This window comes from Rattus norvegicus, chromosome 7 (assembly GCF_036323735.1).
Source record: "Rattus norvegicus strain BN/NHsdMcwi chromosome 7, GRCr8, whole genome shotgun sequence".
NCBI classification, from domain to species: domain Eukaryota; kingdom Metazoa; phylum Chordata; class Mammalia; order Rodentia; family Muridae; genus Rattus; species Rattus norvegicus.
This window is the reverse complement of record NC_086025.1, coordinates 105,316,336-105,332,392: the sequence shown is the minus strand read 5'-3', so window position 1 is coordinate 105,332,392 and position 16,057 is coordinate 105,316,336. Positions and strand designations below refer to the sequence as shown.

Below are 16,057 nucleotides of genomic sequence, written 5' to 3'. Positions count from 1 at the left end.
TAATTATCTCTGGTCACACTGTCTTGCTTCTCAATTCAGAAGCTAGCAGTCAACTTCAGAACTGTAATTTCTAGTGAGCATAGAACACTACCTTGTGGAAAAACTTGGCTTTAAGCTAGGCTATGGTTTGAAAGTCCAGATGTATGTCTTAGAAATTATGAAACTGGAGGTCTTTTATTCAGTGTCTCTAGACCTTTTTTTTTACTTCTGTAAATATACTGCATAATTACATTTTTCTTAAGCATTGAAAAGAGAAGCAGCAATACCCATGGAAAACCAGAGTCACAAAGGAGAAAACGAGAGAGTTTTTGCTAATACCCTTGGTTAAAAGAACACATAGATATTAAATCCTATATCTTACTACAGAGATGCCTTGGTAGTGGGCACTATGGTCTCCATTAAAGAATGCTTTTACCTAAAGGATGGAGCATTACCCTCTTTCTTTTTCAATAGTCATCATTTGTTTAATAAATAGAAGAAAGAGGCTAGGATTATTATGCTGACGCTATTTCTTTGTTGGAAACGTATTAAGAATGGAGAACTGGTGTTCCCACTCACATGATGTTTCCTCCTCTAGTTTCTTCCCTTGGTGCTAACTTCCCTCAAACAGGGTTGTAGGCCATAAGTACATAAGAACCAGTAGAAAGCTGAAGACATCACTCATGGTCCACCGAGAACTCATTTGTTTAAAGTCTGCTTCAATCAACCACCCATAAACACAGGTTGTAAAAATGTATAATCCATATATAAAAGAAAAAAGACACAGAACCAGATTTGCTACTGCTTTGGCCAGAGCCGTCTTCATCCAAGGTGACTGCTTAGCAGTCATTCATAAGATGACTCATGAAAAGAAAGATCTCAGTAGACGTAGAAAGTCAGCAGAAATATATCTTAATTTGGGGGTTAAGTCATGGCTAGTCAATCATGCCTAGTGACGATAATCAGTCATCAGACTGAGGAAGTACTAAGTGAGATGTCTTAATTCTGTTTCTTTTGCTGATTAAAAAAAACAACTTGAGAGGAATGGTGTATTTTAACTCACAGTTCATCGCACAGTCTATCATGTTGGGGAAGCCATGGAAGCTTGAAGCAGCTGTTGAATCAGATCTAGTCAGTCTGCAGAGAACAATGAATGTACTCTAGTACATACAGCTCACTTTCTTCCTTTTATACAATCCAGGATGCTGCACACGGTTATGGCCTTGCTCATATTTCACATGAATATTTCCCATCTGTTAATGTGATCAATGCCCACACAGACATGCCCAGAGGCCCTTCTCCCAGGTGATTCTGGGAGAATCAATTAACAGTAATAATTAGAGATTCCTCAGCCATGTGTGTCTGGCAGAGAGGGCCATTGGAATCTGAAAGGGAGAGTGGTTTGCCCAAACTACAGCTGGTTAGTAACAAAGACCAAGGTAGCAAGAGGGAACTTTATTCTTTTGCCACTGGTGGAATAGGTTTCCTCTTTAAACCTGAGCCCCGACCTGGTAAGAAAGCCAGTCAAACAGCTTCTTGTGCCTGTATGAACACATGTGACTGTTGAAATTGGGCAAACCACTGCCATAGACGGCTCAGAGTCAAAACCCAAAGTGTTCAGAGCTGGCTCAGTCCTATGTTTTTGACTTGCCAGGTGCCTGGCCTGAGAGCTGCAAGAATTACTTCGAAGTTATTTCCCACCCTACAAGTGCGGTATAAATAACCAGACTTAATTTTATTGCATTGTTAAATGTTAGGCCCAAGCTCCAGTTCAAGACAAAGAGGGAGGCTAAGAGATGAGAATCACTTTATTCACTCCAGGCAAAAGCCATGACATAAACCACATATCAGGCAGCCATATGTGGGCACCCAGGCACAGGCTGGTGCACAGACTGAATAAAGGTGAGACCAGCATGCAGCCTCATAGAAGTAGACACAAAAACTTTACACACACACACATACACACACACACACACACACACACACACACACACACACACACACAAAGACAGGTTGGCTGGTGAAAGCAAAAACTCTCAACTCTAAGCTCAAGGTCATATGTGAAATTACTCCAAAAATGGATTACATCACTGTTTACTTTGAGGGTTCTCACACATCTAATGTAGGCCATTTAATGCTGACTCCTAACCACATAATGTTCAGAATTAGCCATGTTGGCCCATGCTGGATAGTCTTATCAGCAACATGCTTTCCAGTATAGCTCTCTGTTCACATTACCATGAAAATTGAAACCATTATTTTGCATAATGCTATTAAATAATACAGGACATTTGATAAAGGCCCAACAACAAATAACTAGTAATGTTTTATATACATCATTGATGGTGTTTTTTTCAGTCCAGATGGGATAACAATATAAAAGTCACTGACAGAAAGGGAGCATGGGCCTTAAAAGTCTTACCGCCCAAACTACAGTTGCATGAGGAAAGGTCATGAAGCAACTAGTCATAGCGTTTGTGCTAACCACACTTAACTTTTGATGACAAAACCCGAGATTAAGTACAGAATGAAGGACTTATTTTGGCTCATGGTTTCAGAGGTGTCTGTTGTTACCTGAGTCCTTTTCTATCCTGGGATATAGTAGACAGAACTTCAGAGTGAAAGAGCATGGGAGATCACAGCTGCTCAGTTCACAGCAGCAGGAAACAGAGAGTTAGAAAAGGGCCAGAGTTAGATAGGGCTTCACCACATGCCTCCAGTACTACTACTTCTATCCAGGCCCCAGCTTCCACAACTTTACCCCTTCTCAATGGTTCGTCAATTATTGAATCCATCAATGAGTGGACCACTGATTAGGTCAAGGCACTCCTGATTGAAACACCTTGGGACATAGCCTTATGTCCTAAAAGAATACTCAGCAGCATGCTCTCTTAATCTCCTAGGTGTTCTCAATTTGACAATTAAGGTCAAGCATCACAACATTCTAGACTGAAGTCTGATTGAACACACATATCTGTTTTAAATCAATACCTAGAACATTAATATCATCCCATGTATCTGTTTTCACATAATTATAGCAGCAAATATGTTGATGTATCTAGACAGAAGACCTTATTTTGTGGAAATGCTTATTTCAGAAATTACTAGTATTTAATATAAGCTCTATATAAAACACTACTAAAGGGTAATTTATCAAAGTATTCAGGCAACTCATATTAAGCCAAGTATCCATAGTATTTTCTTTGCAGTGGGAAATTCTAGTTCACATCTCTGAATTCATAAAGTCCCACAATTCTGAAGAAAGACATGGTTGGAATAGGTTGGAACAAAGCCATAGGTGTGTGCTAAACCGCTCCATGGTTATCCTGAGCTCCAGTGCCCCATAGAGGATGCTGTGTTATCACTTTCATTTGGCTATTCTATGTATCCAATGGCTACCAATGGGTTGGATGATTCCTGTTCAGAGACAACTAGCACAGTGTTTTTACCGTGGAGATGTCAAGGCAATGTACAAGGAGGTTAAGGTGGTTTAGTCAACCAAGGTGTCTATATATGAGGGACTACAGACCAGATGGCTTGCCATGCAGGTTACCTTGAATACCACACCAGAGAATTTGTAGTTTGACTTATAAATGTGGGATGCAGGAAACTAGTGTGTAGTCTATGGCTGCAGACAATGGGAATCACAGAGCAATGAGCCCTTCTATGAGACCTTCTTTTAGCAATTTGGTTGAGACAAATGAAACTAGAGCAGAGAACTGGGAATGCCATATGGAAAAATCCCAGGGTAGCAGATTTTGAAGTCATAAAGACACTTGAATCCTAGAACTTTCTGGCTTCCCTGAGTGTTGGGTAAAGTGGGATCCAATAGCAAAGGCCAGGGGGAAAGAATGTAAGGAAGACATAATCAACTCATTTCAGATGTCTCTGTGAACCTGGCAAGGTACCCAATCAAAGATCTGGATCCCAGTCCTATACTTAGATGGAGGAGTGTATATTTGAGAGGTATGTATACACATAGAGGTGGGATCCAGAGCACACAAAATTGTTTGACTTTTGTATATTCTGGCAATTAATGAATGTCATGCAAACTACAACTTAACTAACATTAGATCAGTTAACTATTTGCCACATCCTGTTGCAATTCCTACTTCCTACATCAGGAAATGACCTCTCTGATACTAATGGGAAAACTCTACGTGGTTAATGAGGGGCTAATTCAGGAGGAGAGATCTATTTACATCCAGGATCTATGTTTAAACTATAGCATATGGCCGCAACTGTTGAATAGGCTATAGTTATTCAGTTTCTAGTGGGTTAATTGTTACGCTTCACTATAGGCAGCCATGTTCATGAGTCCATCGGTGACTGTGGCTCTGATTATGTGCAAGTACCATTTCAACAGGCACTGTTTCAACATGTTACCTGAACAGCCTCCCTTGCTCTCTAGTAGCAATCCTGTGGTGCCTGTCTAGTGTGTGACCCCTTTTCGTAAACGAAGTGCCTGCAAATACTGAGATGCAGTACTCTGTCCAATGTGACAGTGGCACTGAATTGAACTGAAAATTCAGACAACATAACTGTCTTCTTCGTTGACTTGACCAAGGAATCCAATTCACTTCTATCCCCCTGTATGAATATTTCCTACTCACACAGTAGTTAGTTTATCCACAGTAAGGAAGAGACAGCTGTCTCTTGTTATGTGTCTAGTTTTGGACTGAGCCCAATCCAGAGGACATCACCATCTATGAGTTCATGTTCTCACAGACAATATCAATGTCCTGTTTGATTCCTTTTTCATTATTAAAGATTTCATTCCTAATGGAAAACTTGGCTTCTAAGTGCCTTTTTCTTATACTTCCTCAGTATTTCATACAGTTCTGATGCAAAACTATTGGCTTTTGACCATACACATGGGATCTATGGGCTTTCGGTGTTGGCTAATGTGATTTTCTATGCTATATTGACTAATTTCAAAAAGTTACACTCTTATGTAAGTTAGGGACAATGGCATTTATTGTTAAATTATGCTCTCCAGCCACTTTTAAGGATAGCAGCTTAGGATAGCATTTAATCTCCTTACCCATCTCTGTAATGATAATGAATCAGCCTTATATATATTCACCAAAAATGTTTATGTCTTCCTTAAAACACTGTAATGACATCAAGGCCTATTTTTAAAATTCAAGTTTCATTACAATTGCCATGTCATATCTAGAAAACAGCTACTGCTGCACTCTTCTCTATCCTTCAGTTCCCAAAGTCCCTTCTGCTCCATCTTCTGAAATGGCATGCACCACAGATGTCATATTTCTGGTCATAAAGTCTCTTTTGTACTTGTGACTATCTGTGTGAGGTTTGTAACAACAACCAAAGCAAAACAAAACAAAAAACCACAAACACTAGACAGAGAGGGAGGGACAGAGGGAAATGGAGGGAAGAAGTGAGAGAAGGAGGGAGGGAAGGAAAGGGAAAGAGGAGAGAGAGAGAGAGAGAGAGAGAGAGAGAGAGAGAGAGAGAGAGAGAGAGAGAGAGAGCGGGAGAGGACTTGAGGGTAGGAGGAAGATTAACTGTGGGGGTGAGGAAATATGAGAAAGAATCAGGGTGGGTATATAAGTATGATAATCGCTTATTCCATTTAAGTATTGACACTATCAAGAATTAAAAGTGTAAAATAGAAGTCAATTTTAACAAATGTCAAGGATTCTTTACCTTCCTCAGTACTTTCTGGGTTACTTTCCAAAAGAAGGCCATGTCAGGAAGAGGATGGAATTTTGAGAAGGAGGAAGGACAAAAACAGGTTTTCAGGACTGGCAGAAGCATCGCCACTACTGGATTTGATGCCTTTATAATCCTCGTTTGGCTTTTATTGATGCTTAGTCACAGTAAATGGAGACATTGCCGGACTTATTGTTAATGCCTCTGTCAAAACAAGCAGACCTCTGTTGAGCATCTGTTCTCTGAAAGCTTGCTCTCTCTCTCTCTCTCTCTCTCTCTCTCTCCACCTCCTACCCCGTGCCTTTGCAGAGAGCACTTGCCTCAACTATGACTCAAAGAGCCATTTCTGCCACTAGAAAGCAGAGTGACTTTAAATCTTTGAGCAGTTTTGATCCAGTCTTATCACCATGAAAATAGGTGATCTTGTGACTTAGTCTTGGTCTGATGCAAAGTATCTCCAAGGCACATTGTTATAAACGAAAACTCAGAAATATTTAAGATCATTCTCCACTGTATGGTTATGTCTCTACATGTTGTAAAACATATATTCATGTAGTAAGTGTGCATACCTCTACATATGTGTTTCCTGGAAAGATCTACAATAATTTTACTGAACACTGGAGAATTTCACATTGTTTGTTGATACTAAATTTTATTTTCCTTCTTTCTATATTTGTATTCAACTTTAAAATGAGAAATGGGAGTGCCTGCTTTCTGAAGTGCTTGTAGGAAATCAAATGAGATAAATATAATAGAGCTGTCTTTAGGTTTGTCAAATAGGATTTTCTACTGCTCTATGGGTCTGGGAAGTCTGGCATAATTCCTGCTACATACAAGCTCTTCTAGTCTTTATTTTATCTTAAGAGAGAGAAACAAATGAGTGATTCTGATAGTTAGGCAAATGGACATATTCTACTGGTCTAAATTTTATGGTAAGTCTCTTGATTCCAATTTTTTTATTGTTCTTTAACAAGTCGTTTTATTATACTGATATTCTATTACCACATAAGAAGCATAATTATGTGCATACAGCATTTATACTTGGCAAACAATGACTAGAACACTTTTAATTTTTCTGTTCAGTGTTAATGGCAATCTACTTAGCTTTCTTTAAGTTCTTTCCAAGAGGAATTACTTCTCACAAGTAATGCCAGAGTTAAATCAGTACAGTGAGGAGATAGGCTTACTGGAGAAAAACAGGTATGATGTAATGGTTGAATACAGACACGTTGGAAGGGACCACCCATCCTGAGCCAGTTTACTCAATTCCATCTTCTTTAGCTCATTTCCATTATTGATTTAGACACTGCATTGTCCACATGGTATTTTTAACTTTTTGAAAAACGTCAGTCCAAGCATTTTAAGCCCTTGTTGCAAACCTTTGACAATTCAAATTACTTTAAAAATCTTCTTATTCTTGGAATGATTTCATTATGCCATCTCCTTAATTTCCGATTTCATCTACCTTTTCTTACTCCACACTGCAACACACCTCTAAGCTACTCTCAAGGCTCCGTGTCATCACTGTGTGACATTTCTGTTATGTTCAAGTTGGAGAGACTAGACAACATCATCACATAACATAGGCGTCCTCAACCTTCCTAGTGTTGTGACTCTTTAGTACAGTTCTTCATGGTGCAGTGATTCCCCAGCCATAAATTTGTTTCCCTGCTACTTCATAACTGTAATTTGCTACTGTTATGACTTGTAATATAAATAGAGTATCTGCTATTGGATCTCTGTGAATGGGTTGTTTGACCTGCCCCCACCCCCAAAGTTCTCCACCCACAGGTTGAGGTTCAGTGATGTAAGGCAAGGTTATAGAGCTCAGAAAGTAAAAGCGTTGGGAAGTAGTTACTGTAACAGAAGGTGTTTGTAATGGACATGAGATATACTGCCCGGGTGTTACCTCAATCCTGAGCCAACCCTCCGGTATTAGAGACTTTGTGGCCAACTATTGATGGCTTTTCAAGGAAAACTTGTTTGCCCAAGATCTCATCTCCTTCCCTAGGGTGTCTCAGACTCAAGAGTGTTGATCCCATTAAGTATGCCATAACCTTGTAAGAACAAGACCAATTCAGCAGTCTTAGCAACAAGAACAGAGACTATATACATTTGAAAGGGTTCTCAAATTTGTCCAGCAAACAACTGAGACATTTCCTTTAAATGTTTTCCTTCTCCACCTACAGACTAAGCCAGTGCTTGTTCTCTCCTCTCTCTCTCTCTCTCTCTCTCTCTCTCTCTCTCTCTCCCTCCCTCTCCCTCTCTCCCTCTCTTCCCCCTCTTTCTTCCTTCCTTCTTTCATTCTTTATTTTTAATTTAATTTTATTTTTTAGTATTCACTTTATATCATGCTCACTGACACCTCCTAGTCACCCCCTCCCACAATCCTTTCCACACCCTCCTCCCCTTCTGCTCTGAGAATGTGGGAACCTCCTAGTATTCTCCAACCCTGGCACATGAAATCTCTGTAAGGCGAGCTTTCTCTCCCAACTGTGAGGCCAGACAAGGCAGCCCAGCTAGAAGAACATATCCTACAGACAGGCAACATCTTTTGTAATAGCTGCTGTTGCAGTTGTTCAGGATTCACATGAAGGTCAAGTTGCACATGGTCAACATAAGAGAGGGAGGTCTAGGTCCAGCCCATGTATGTTCTTTGGTTGGTGGTTCAGACCCTGAGAGGCCCAAGGCTCCAGGTTAGTTGACTATGTTAGTCTTCCTGTGGAGTTCCTGTCAACTGAGGGGCCCACAATCCTTCCTCCTATTCTTCTATAAGAATCCCAAGCTCTATCCTCTGTTTGGCTGTGCGTGGGTATTTCTCTCTGGTCAGCTGCTGGGTAGAGCCTTTCAGAGGACAACATACTTCTATCTGTAATACTATAAAAGGCTAATATCTTTTTTGGTTTGTTTGTTTGGTTTGGTTTTTAGAAACAGAGTTTTTCTGTGTAGCCTTGGCTTACTGGATCTTGCTCAGTAGACCATGCTGGCCTTGAACCCACAGAGACCTGAGTCTTTAGTGCATACTACCAAGTGCCACATCTGGGTCCATATTCCCACTGCAGCCATGCTCTCTGTTGATGTCCCTGCCCCATATGGCCACTGACAGCCAGGCAGATGCCCCTGGTCTGTGCTGCAGCCTGAAGCCATGTTGATGTCCAAAGGAGAGTCATGTTGCCACCAGAGGCCTTATAGATGTGAGTGGCTTGCACTGACACCTGAAGCCATGTTGATATCTGTGTGGTCTGGGCTATCTCTGAGGACTTTGTCTAGGTCTGTGATCCTACTGTGGTCAGGACCATGTCTGTGGTCTGTAATGTCACCAGAAAGCATGAGGAAGCCCACAATCAGTGCTCCTGCTAATGGTAAAGGACTGGGAAGCTACTTTGGCAAAGATGTTGACAACTGAAGATGTACATTTGAGAAAGATGAACATGGAAGGCTTCTGTGACCACAGCATTCCCACCCCTCCCCCAAAAAGGTAACAACCTAGATAGGAGGAGAACTCTTAAAACTTGTGATAAAGATGCTGAAACACAGTGTTCCACAATTGCTGGCTTCCTCAATTGAGGGGAAGGGTTCAATTCTATTTAAGGGGCATGCTCCAGTGGTTCTATAGATGCCACACATTGGACTTTTCCTTTTGGATGGGGAGAAGCTCACAAGGGGAGAGGGTTGAGATGCAAAGGCATAGAAGGATGGGGGAAGTGAGTGTGATTTGTTTGTATGAAATGAAATTCTCAAAGAAGCAATAAAATATTATGTTGAAATAAAACCAAAGACTGCATGGGATAGGATACTGCTGTAATCACCAAACACACAGACCCACATACCGAAGTGTTCCCCCTCCCAGCTGAATCTTCCTCCAGATTCCTCAAGGCAACAGTAGGGGACCATGAAGAGCAAGTGTGTGCTCCCATGTGACCAAGGGGGACGTAGATGGGTGTGCAGGTGTGTAACACCACTAAATGTTCCTACCACTCCTACATACTGCTGCATTTCCATTCTCTCCAACCTACCCTATGATTCCTTTCTCTGCTCTCTGCTCTTAGAAGACATTTCTCTTGTAATTTTCTCTGGAATATCTTTCTCTTTTAGGTTGGAAAGAGAGACACATTATCTTATTTAACATCAACAAAACTGTCTTGTTTATACTTTTACTCCACCGAGTCCATGGCGGACTTAAGCGTTTTCTCTTGGTTGCACAAACCTCATTGTCTTTCTGCTATTCCTATAGCCTCAAACAGATTTCACTGTGCACCGTCTTTTGAAACTGTGCTCATATATGAGTTCACATTGGGCACATCAAGCACTCAGCACCCCACTGCGTTCTCCCTTCCTATTTTATATATGATAGTTTTATCTTCCCTTTGTAGCACAATCTGCTGCTCACACAATAGTCTTTCTAATCTTCCCCATACCCACATAAAAGATTCCACTTCTTATGTCCCCTCACTTCTTCTACAGTACATTCTATGGGAACCAGAGAAAGTGACTTCAAAGTGGACAGAAGTTGCTGGTGACCAACCTTCTTGGTGTGGGCATTGTCAGCTTTATCTGATTCTGATTCATTATTTTCTACAATTGTTTTTAATGTTGCAGCTACTCATATCTTAACTTGAACATAATACAACAATGGCATGGTGTGCCCATGGTTTTTCCTATGTGGAGGGATAAAGAAGCAACTTGGGCAGCTTTCTTTCTGTAGTCTTCTTATTTGCTATAAATTAGACCTGAAGCTCAAAATCTTCTGTGAGCGTCAAGTGGAGAAAAAGGAGCTCTTTGATTTTTGGACAAGATATCATTTTTGTCAATTTTCTCCTTCTGTCTTTTCAGGGAAGCTTCTATGTTCCTTCAGAGAACTGCATACAACATGCACATAAGTGGCACCGGGATGTCTGTCTACTGCTCCTTCATGCCTATCGGGGCCTCCGACTCTACTTCCTGGTCATTATGAGAGACATTCCTGAGCTGCCCACCATGGAGCTGGGTAAGGGGATAGTAGCAGAAAAATCTCCTTCCAGGAGCTGACATTCCTCATTGGAGTGTAAAAGGAGAAAAGGTGGTATGCTTTTGCAAAGTTCATGTGAAAATATGATTGGTCATTGAACCTGTTCTGGGATCTACCTCATTGTATTAAGAGAAACTCTTTGGAAGGACAAATGGAGCGGGAATATATATGAGTACTTCAAGACACCCACTCATTCATTTATGTATCAAATAAATATTTCTTAAAATACATAACATATACTTGGCATCCTATTTAATAATGTTCAGCTGCTTTTGTTAGAAAATCAACACCCAAATAAAGCCAAAGTATCACCAAAAGGCAATTATGTTTTGCAAAAAGGTTGTGTCAGAATCCAAACTGCTCTAGCATCATACCAGGGCCACTAGAGCTCCTGTATTTTATCACAGAAATAGGTAAAGACTGAATCTTGCATTATTGGTGATAGTTCAACTTTATAATCTAAAGTGATTGTCCATTCAAGTAAAGGTTCTTGAGTCTTTCAGTCCTTTCCAGGCCATCAACTACCATTGCTTAATACACACACACACACACACACACACACACACACACACACACACACCACCTCTTATTTCCTAGAAAAATTTACAAGTTTAAAGTCTTTTATAATTAATATGATTATAGAATTGCAACTAATAAACATGTATAATAGCTTTTCAAAAGAGCACTTCATCCACAGAAAGGAATCATACATTTACATATATGAACACATGTAGTCATTCTTATCCATTATACTTGTATGTTTCTAATTTTTCCTTTTCTTATCCCATAAAGGATCCTAGAACCTATAATGACATGCCAAATTTGGTTATAGGGACAAATAGATGTTTTTCTAAACTTAAATATCATGAAGATTAATGAGCCTAGTTCCCTGTCAAGCAATAAATAAGAGAAGTCAAAAATGGAAGTCAAATTACTACATATAGCAATATGTAGCCGTGACAGAAGCCTAGAGATCCTGCACTGACTGCCTGGGGTAGGGAAGGTCAATCCCATCCTCCTTCAAAGCATTCCATTTGCTGAGATTCATCTCAAAGTCCTTTGGACCAGAGGCTCAACCCAGAGCCCAGGATTCAAGGATAATGCATATTTCAATGTCTGAATCTTACTGAATGCTTATTCTCTCTTCTTCTGGATATCTTCTGTAAGTACCGTACCATTGGTAATGCATTGCATTATAAGTGGGTGGCAGGACAATATTATAGTTACAGGTTGCTCTTTACCATCAGACTATGGAGTCTATGAGAGCCGGTTACCCCTAAGATTCCTTATCTTTCTCTAGTCCACAGAGCAGGAAGTGTTGTGGTGCTAGCTTTGGATTTTAAAGCCTCTTGACGTTTAGTTTCATCAGCCATGACAGCTGGTTAAGCCAGTGCCTGGAATTATCAACCACTCTCTGAATTGGATTTTTTTTTTGGAGGTCAATCTTACACAGGTTGTAAAGACAACCTGAGAACTCAGGCTATGACCCTTTTAAGAGAGCACTTTATTTGCATACATCAAATCCCACATTTGGCCTACAGCTCCACAAAAAACAAAAGAAAAGACAGTACAGAATCAGAGCCCAGTTATATTGCCCCAAAGAAAACAAATTTTATTCAACAGCATCTAACAACAGAACCTTTTGTTACTTTAAAAAAACAAAAAAAAAAAACAAAGTTTATTTCCTGAAATGTTTTCAGCATATTTTTATTGAGCATTTTCTATATATTGGCCATTGTACTGGACACATAGTATATAGTTCTGTTCACAGGAAATAAAGTCTATTATATCAGATGGAGGGTCAGCAGGACACAGAGATGCTAAGAGATTGTTCACATTACTCTAGGCAGAATATTGCATGCAAATGACTCACTTTGGCATTGGCAAGCTAGGAGAGAGTTCAAAAACTATCAAAACTCTGACCATAAAATCACAAATAGCCAGAGATCACTGGTTCAGGCTGACAAGCTGGTGTATAGCTGTACCATGTGTAGCCTGGATGCCCATTAGTGTCACTTTCCCTGGAGCCTACAGTCTACTCAATTCTGCCACTCCTCTCTGTTGAGCTTCTGACTTTCAGCTCCAAGATGGAGATACAAATTCTCTCTCTCTCTCTCTCTCTCTCTCTCTCTCTCTCTCTCTCTCTCTCTGTGTGTGTGTGTGTGTGTGTGTGTGTGTGTGTGTGTGCACGAGTACATGCATGAGCATATGCATCTGGAAACACAAATAAATGTAGACTCATTTGGGCACATAAAGTGCTAGAGACAGTAAGGAGTCAATTATACCTTATAATTCCACTCACAAATCTACTATGGGTTTTCTCTTGCATTCAATCCATGGTGCCTAATGAGGCTGGTTCTCTTCAAAGTCTGATAAGGAGAGTCCTCTGGAGTTGCCTTTGTCTCTCTTTTTCTGACTTTCCCATTTAGAGCATGAATTCCAAACCATTCCCTTTAGTAAGTATAGCATTTAAGTGGGATCTGTTTAATTGTGTGGTCTTTTTCTTCCTTCCCAGAGGTTCTTGCTGTCGAAGAAACACTTTCTCAGCTGTGCTCAGAGTTACAGGTAATTACAGTGCAAACCCCGAGTCTGAACAGTACTTAAGAGTGCTGGACCGAGCTGGTTTTGCTGACCGCACAGCATGTCAGTCACTGAAACCACAATTTTCCCCAAAGAGAATAAATTCACAGGTACTAATGTGCAGGGATAAGGGATGGACCTGGCCACAAATCTACCTGTCTGAAGAAAGGGCTGAGAAGCTTCTGTGACACAAGCAAAGAGGGTGTCTGAGGTCAACCTAGGAAAATGATGGGCAACAAGGAAAACTAATCATGTTTTGAACATGTGCAATAAGGTTCATGGTTTGTTCCCAGGCAACAGGTTCAAAAACATCAGCAGGTTCAGAAATGGCAACAAAAGCATTGTATTTGGGTGGAGTTTACAGATGTCAAAAGGTCATGCAGCCAACACTGTCCACGTCACTAGGAATCATGAAGTAGAAAGAGGATGCATCTTTTGGAGCTTGTGCAGAAGAATGAACTTTGAATCCATGAGGGGTTCTCTTATCTCCATCCATAATGCCATGTGGAGAGTGGATGCACAGTTAGGACATCTAACTTCATGCCCAACCATGTAGTTTCTAACAGTGTCTCCCTAGAGTCAGCATCAGGCCCCACAGGTCAAATGCTCAGTTTTGCAACATCTCTCCTTGAGTAGTTTCTGGCACTACCCTAGTTTGACCAACAGCTATGAGATAGAGATTTGTAATCCTACATTTGAAGTTAGATGATCTTATTTAATGGCTTATAAAGTTCCAGAAACATGTTTCTAAACATCACAGTCTATTATAAGACTAGTACAAAGGGTATGAGTGAATAGCTAGATGAAGGATGCATAGGTCAAAGTTGGAAAAGGAGGCCAAGAGTGAAGCTACTTGTCCTTGAGTTGAGCTAGGCCAAATTCAGGCAAGTGGGTCACTATTCTGGGAGTTCTGCAATCCCTGCCTTTGAAGGTCTCTATGTATTAGAATCATATCTGGGATCCCCAGGAAATCATCACACAGTCCTACTTATTCCCCAAAGCAAAACATTCCATTTCTAAGGAAGGGTCCATATCCACAACCCATTAGGCAGGCAAGCACAAACAGTGGGGTCCTATTGGTTTTTTTCCTAATGTGAAGGGCTCCTCTTCCTTCCTGAGTAGTCAGAGCTTGGCCTCACGTTCACAGGGCTGGCACGAAAAATGCAGTTCTGAAGAGTCCATGAAAACATGGATATGTATTTTGATTCCAAGAAGTGCTAGCCCTGGAGGAATTTGAATTTCTGCCAAATCACTTCTTCACAATTATAAATAAAACTTCTTTTTATAACTTTTTGATAGAAAAGACAGTACTAATTTCCCACCATGAAAGTGCAAATAAAGAAACATGATTGATTAGTTCCTGACCTTTGGTAATTCATTCTACCTCCAACTCTCTCTCTCTCTCTCTCTCTCTCTCTCTCTCTCTCTCTCTCTCTCCATATATATATATATATATATATATATATATATATATATATATATATATATATATATGAGCAGTATCCACTCCCTAGCCATCAGCTGATTTTCCTGGCAACAACCTCTAGCCTGTAGCTGGCTAGGGCCCAGTAAGTTCCACTCCATGTATTAGTTAGAAAAGATTTAATAACAAAAGTCACACATGCTGTGATTTTGCAGGGGTTGAGATGTTCCTCACCAGGAACTCAAGACTGAAATCCACCTGTGACCTACAGGGCAAACTTGAGTTGGAAAGTATGACAGTGGTTTTATCCACAGTTACAACAGTGACGTTCCCAGGGCAACCACTTCACAGCATCCAGGGGACAGTAAAGGAAGTGCTCACCCACATTCACAGTGGCAAGTAGATACAAAGAGTGGTGCCTTCTCAAAGTTTCTGAGCCACTGCAGCCACTGGATGAGATTATCAAACTTGAAAAGGGGCAGTGGCAACCTTCACTTAATAGTAGTGAACACTGTGACCCTGGCCCTTGGGACACCTTCATCTATGACAATTTGTCACTTCTGGTGACTGCAGTGATTTCTGTGAGGGATTTGAAGGACAGAGCTATCAATAACTTCATCAGACATATTTCCCAAGAGACCTACTGTTCACCTCCAGCCCTTACAGCAGAGTCTCAGACTCTGTGGAAAAAGGCTTCCTTAATTTTAATTTTTTATTCTCAGACAATCTCATACGTGACTTTAATTAATGATCTGATGTTAACTCTGTACTACTCTCTTTCATGTCTCCTCCTTCTCTGGCCAAAACTTTTGTTCCCAAGTTCCTCTTCTACTTTTATCTCCAGTGCTTATACTTGTGTTCGTTTGTTGATGTGAGGGTGTCCCATTGAATTCTGTTTTCCTGATGCTACAGAACAGTTCTAACTACATTTTCTTGCAGAATTTTATTGAGTAAGAAATGCTGATCGGTAATGGGGTTCAAAGTATTAAGAGTAAGGAGGGTAGGTCTTATTCTGCTTCTTACTCTTGCTCTTAAGGGATGGACTGGCCTGAGGAAATATTGCTGGATACTCAGTAAAGTGTCCAAATCACAGAGCTGGGATCTGGTTAGAGATGAAACAGTGCCATCTCCTGGCAAGTGGTGAGCAGCAGAGACCGTGTTCATCTCAAGCATTGCCATTGTGGATAAAGTGCTAGATAGTTCCAGGCGATCATGACAATGGAAAAACCCAGAAGTCTCTAGCAGCAGAGTGCTCCTGGGGTATCTTTACTTAGTGTAAGAAACTTACAAATTAAAAAAAAAATACTTGTCATGTGTTGGCCACTCAGATATCCTCTTGATACAATAAGGGAAGAGACCACACAGTACTTGCAGCCTAGTAAGAAACT

At 40.5% G+C, this 16,057-nt stretch overlaps 1 protein-coding gene across 6 annotated transcripts in view; it reads left to right on the top strand.

Annotated features, from left to right (window-relative positions):
* The window catches only part of Fam135b (family with sequence similarity 135, member B), a 268,886-nt gene that overhangs the window by 206,324 nt on the left and 46,505 nt on the right, over positions 1–16,057 (top strand). For all 6 annotated transcript variants that reach the window (XR_005487230.2, XM_008765601.4, NM_001427631.1 and 3 more), the window contains 2 exons: positions 10,492–10,645; positions 13,182–13,231. Coding sequence is in view for 5 of the 6 variants with exons in the window: in XM_008765601.4 (XP_008763823.1) it covers positions 10,492–10,645; positions 13,182–13,231 (204 nt within the window). In the remaining variant the exon portion in view is untranslated. The remainder of the gene's footprint in view (positions 1–10,491; positions 10,646–13,181; positions 13,232–16,057) is intronic.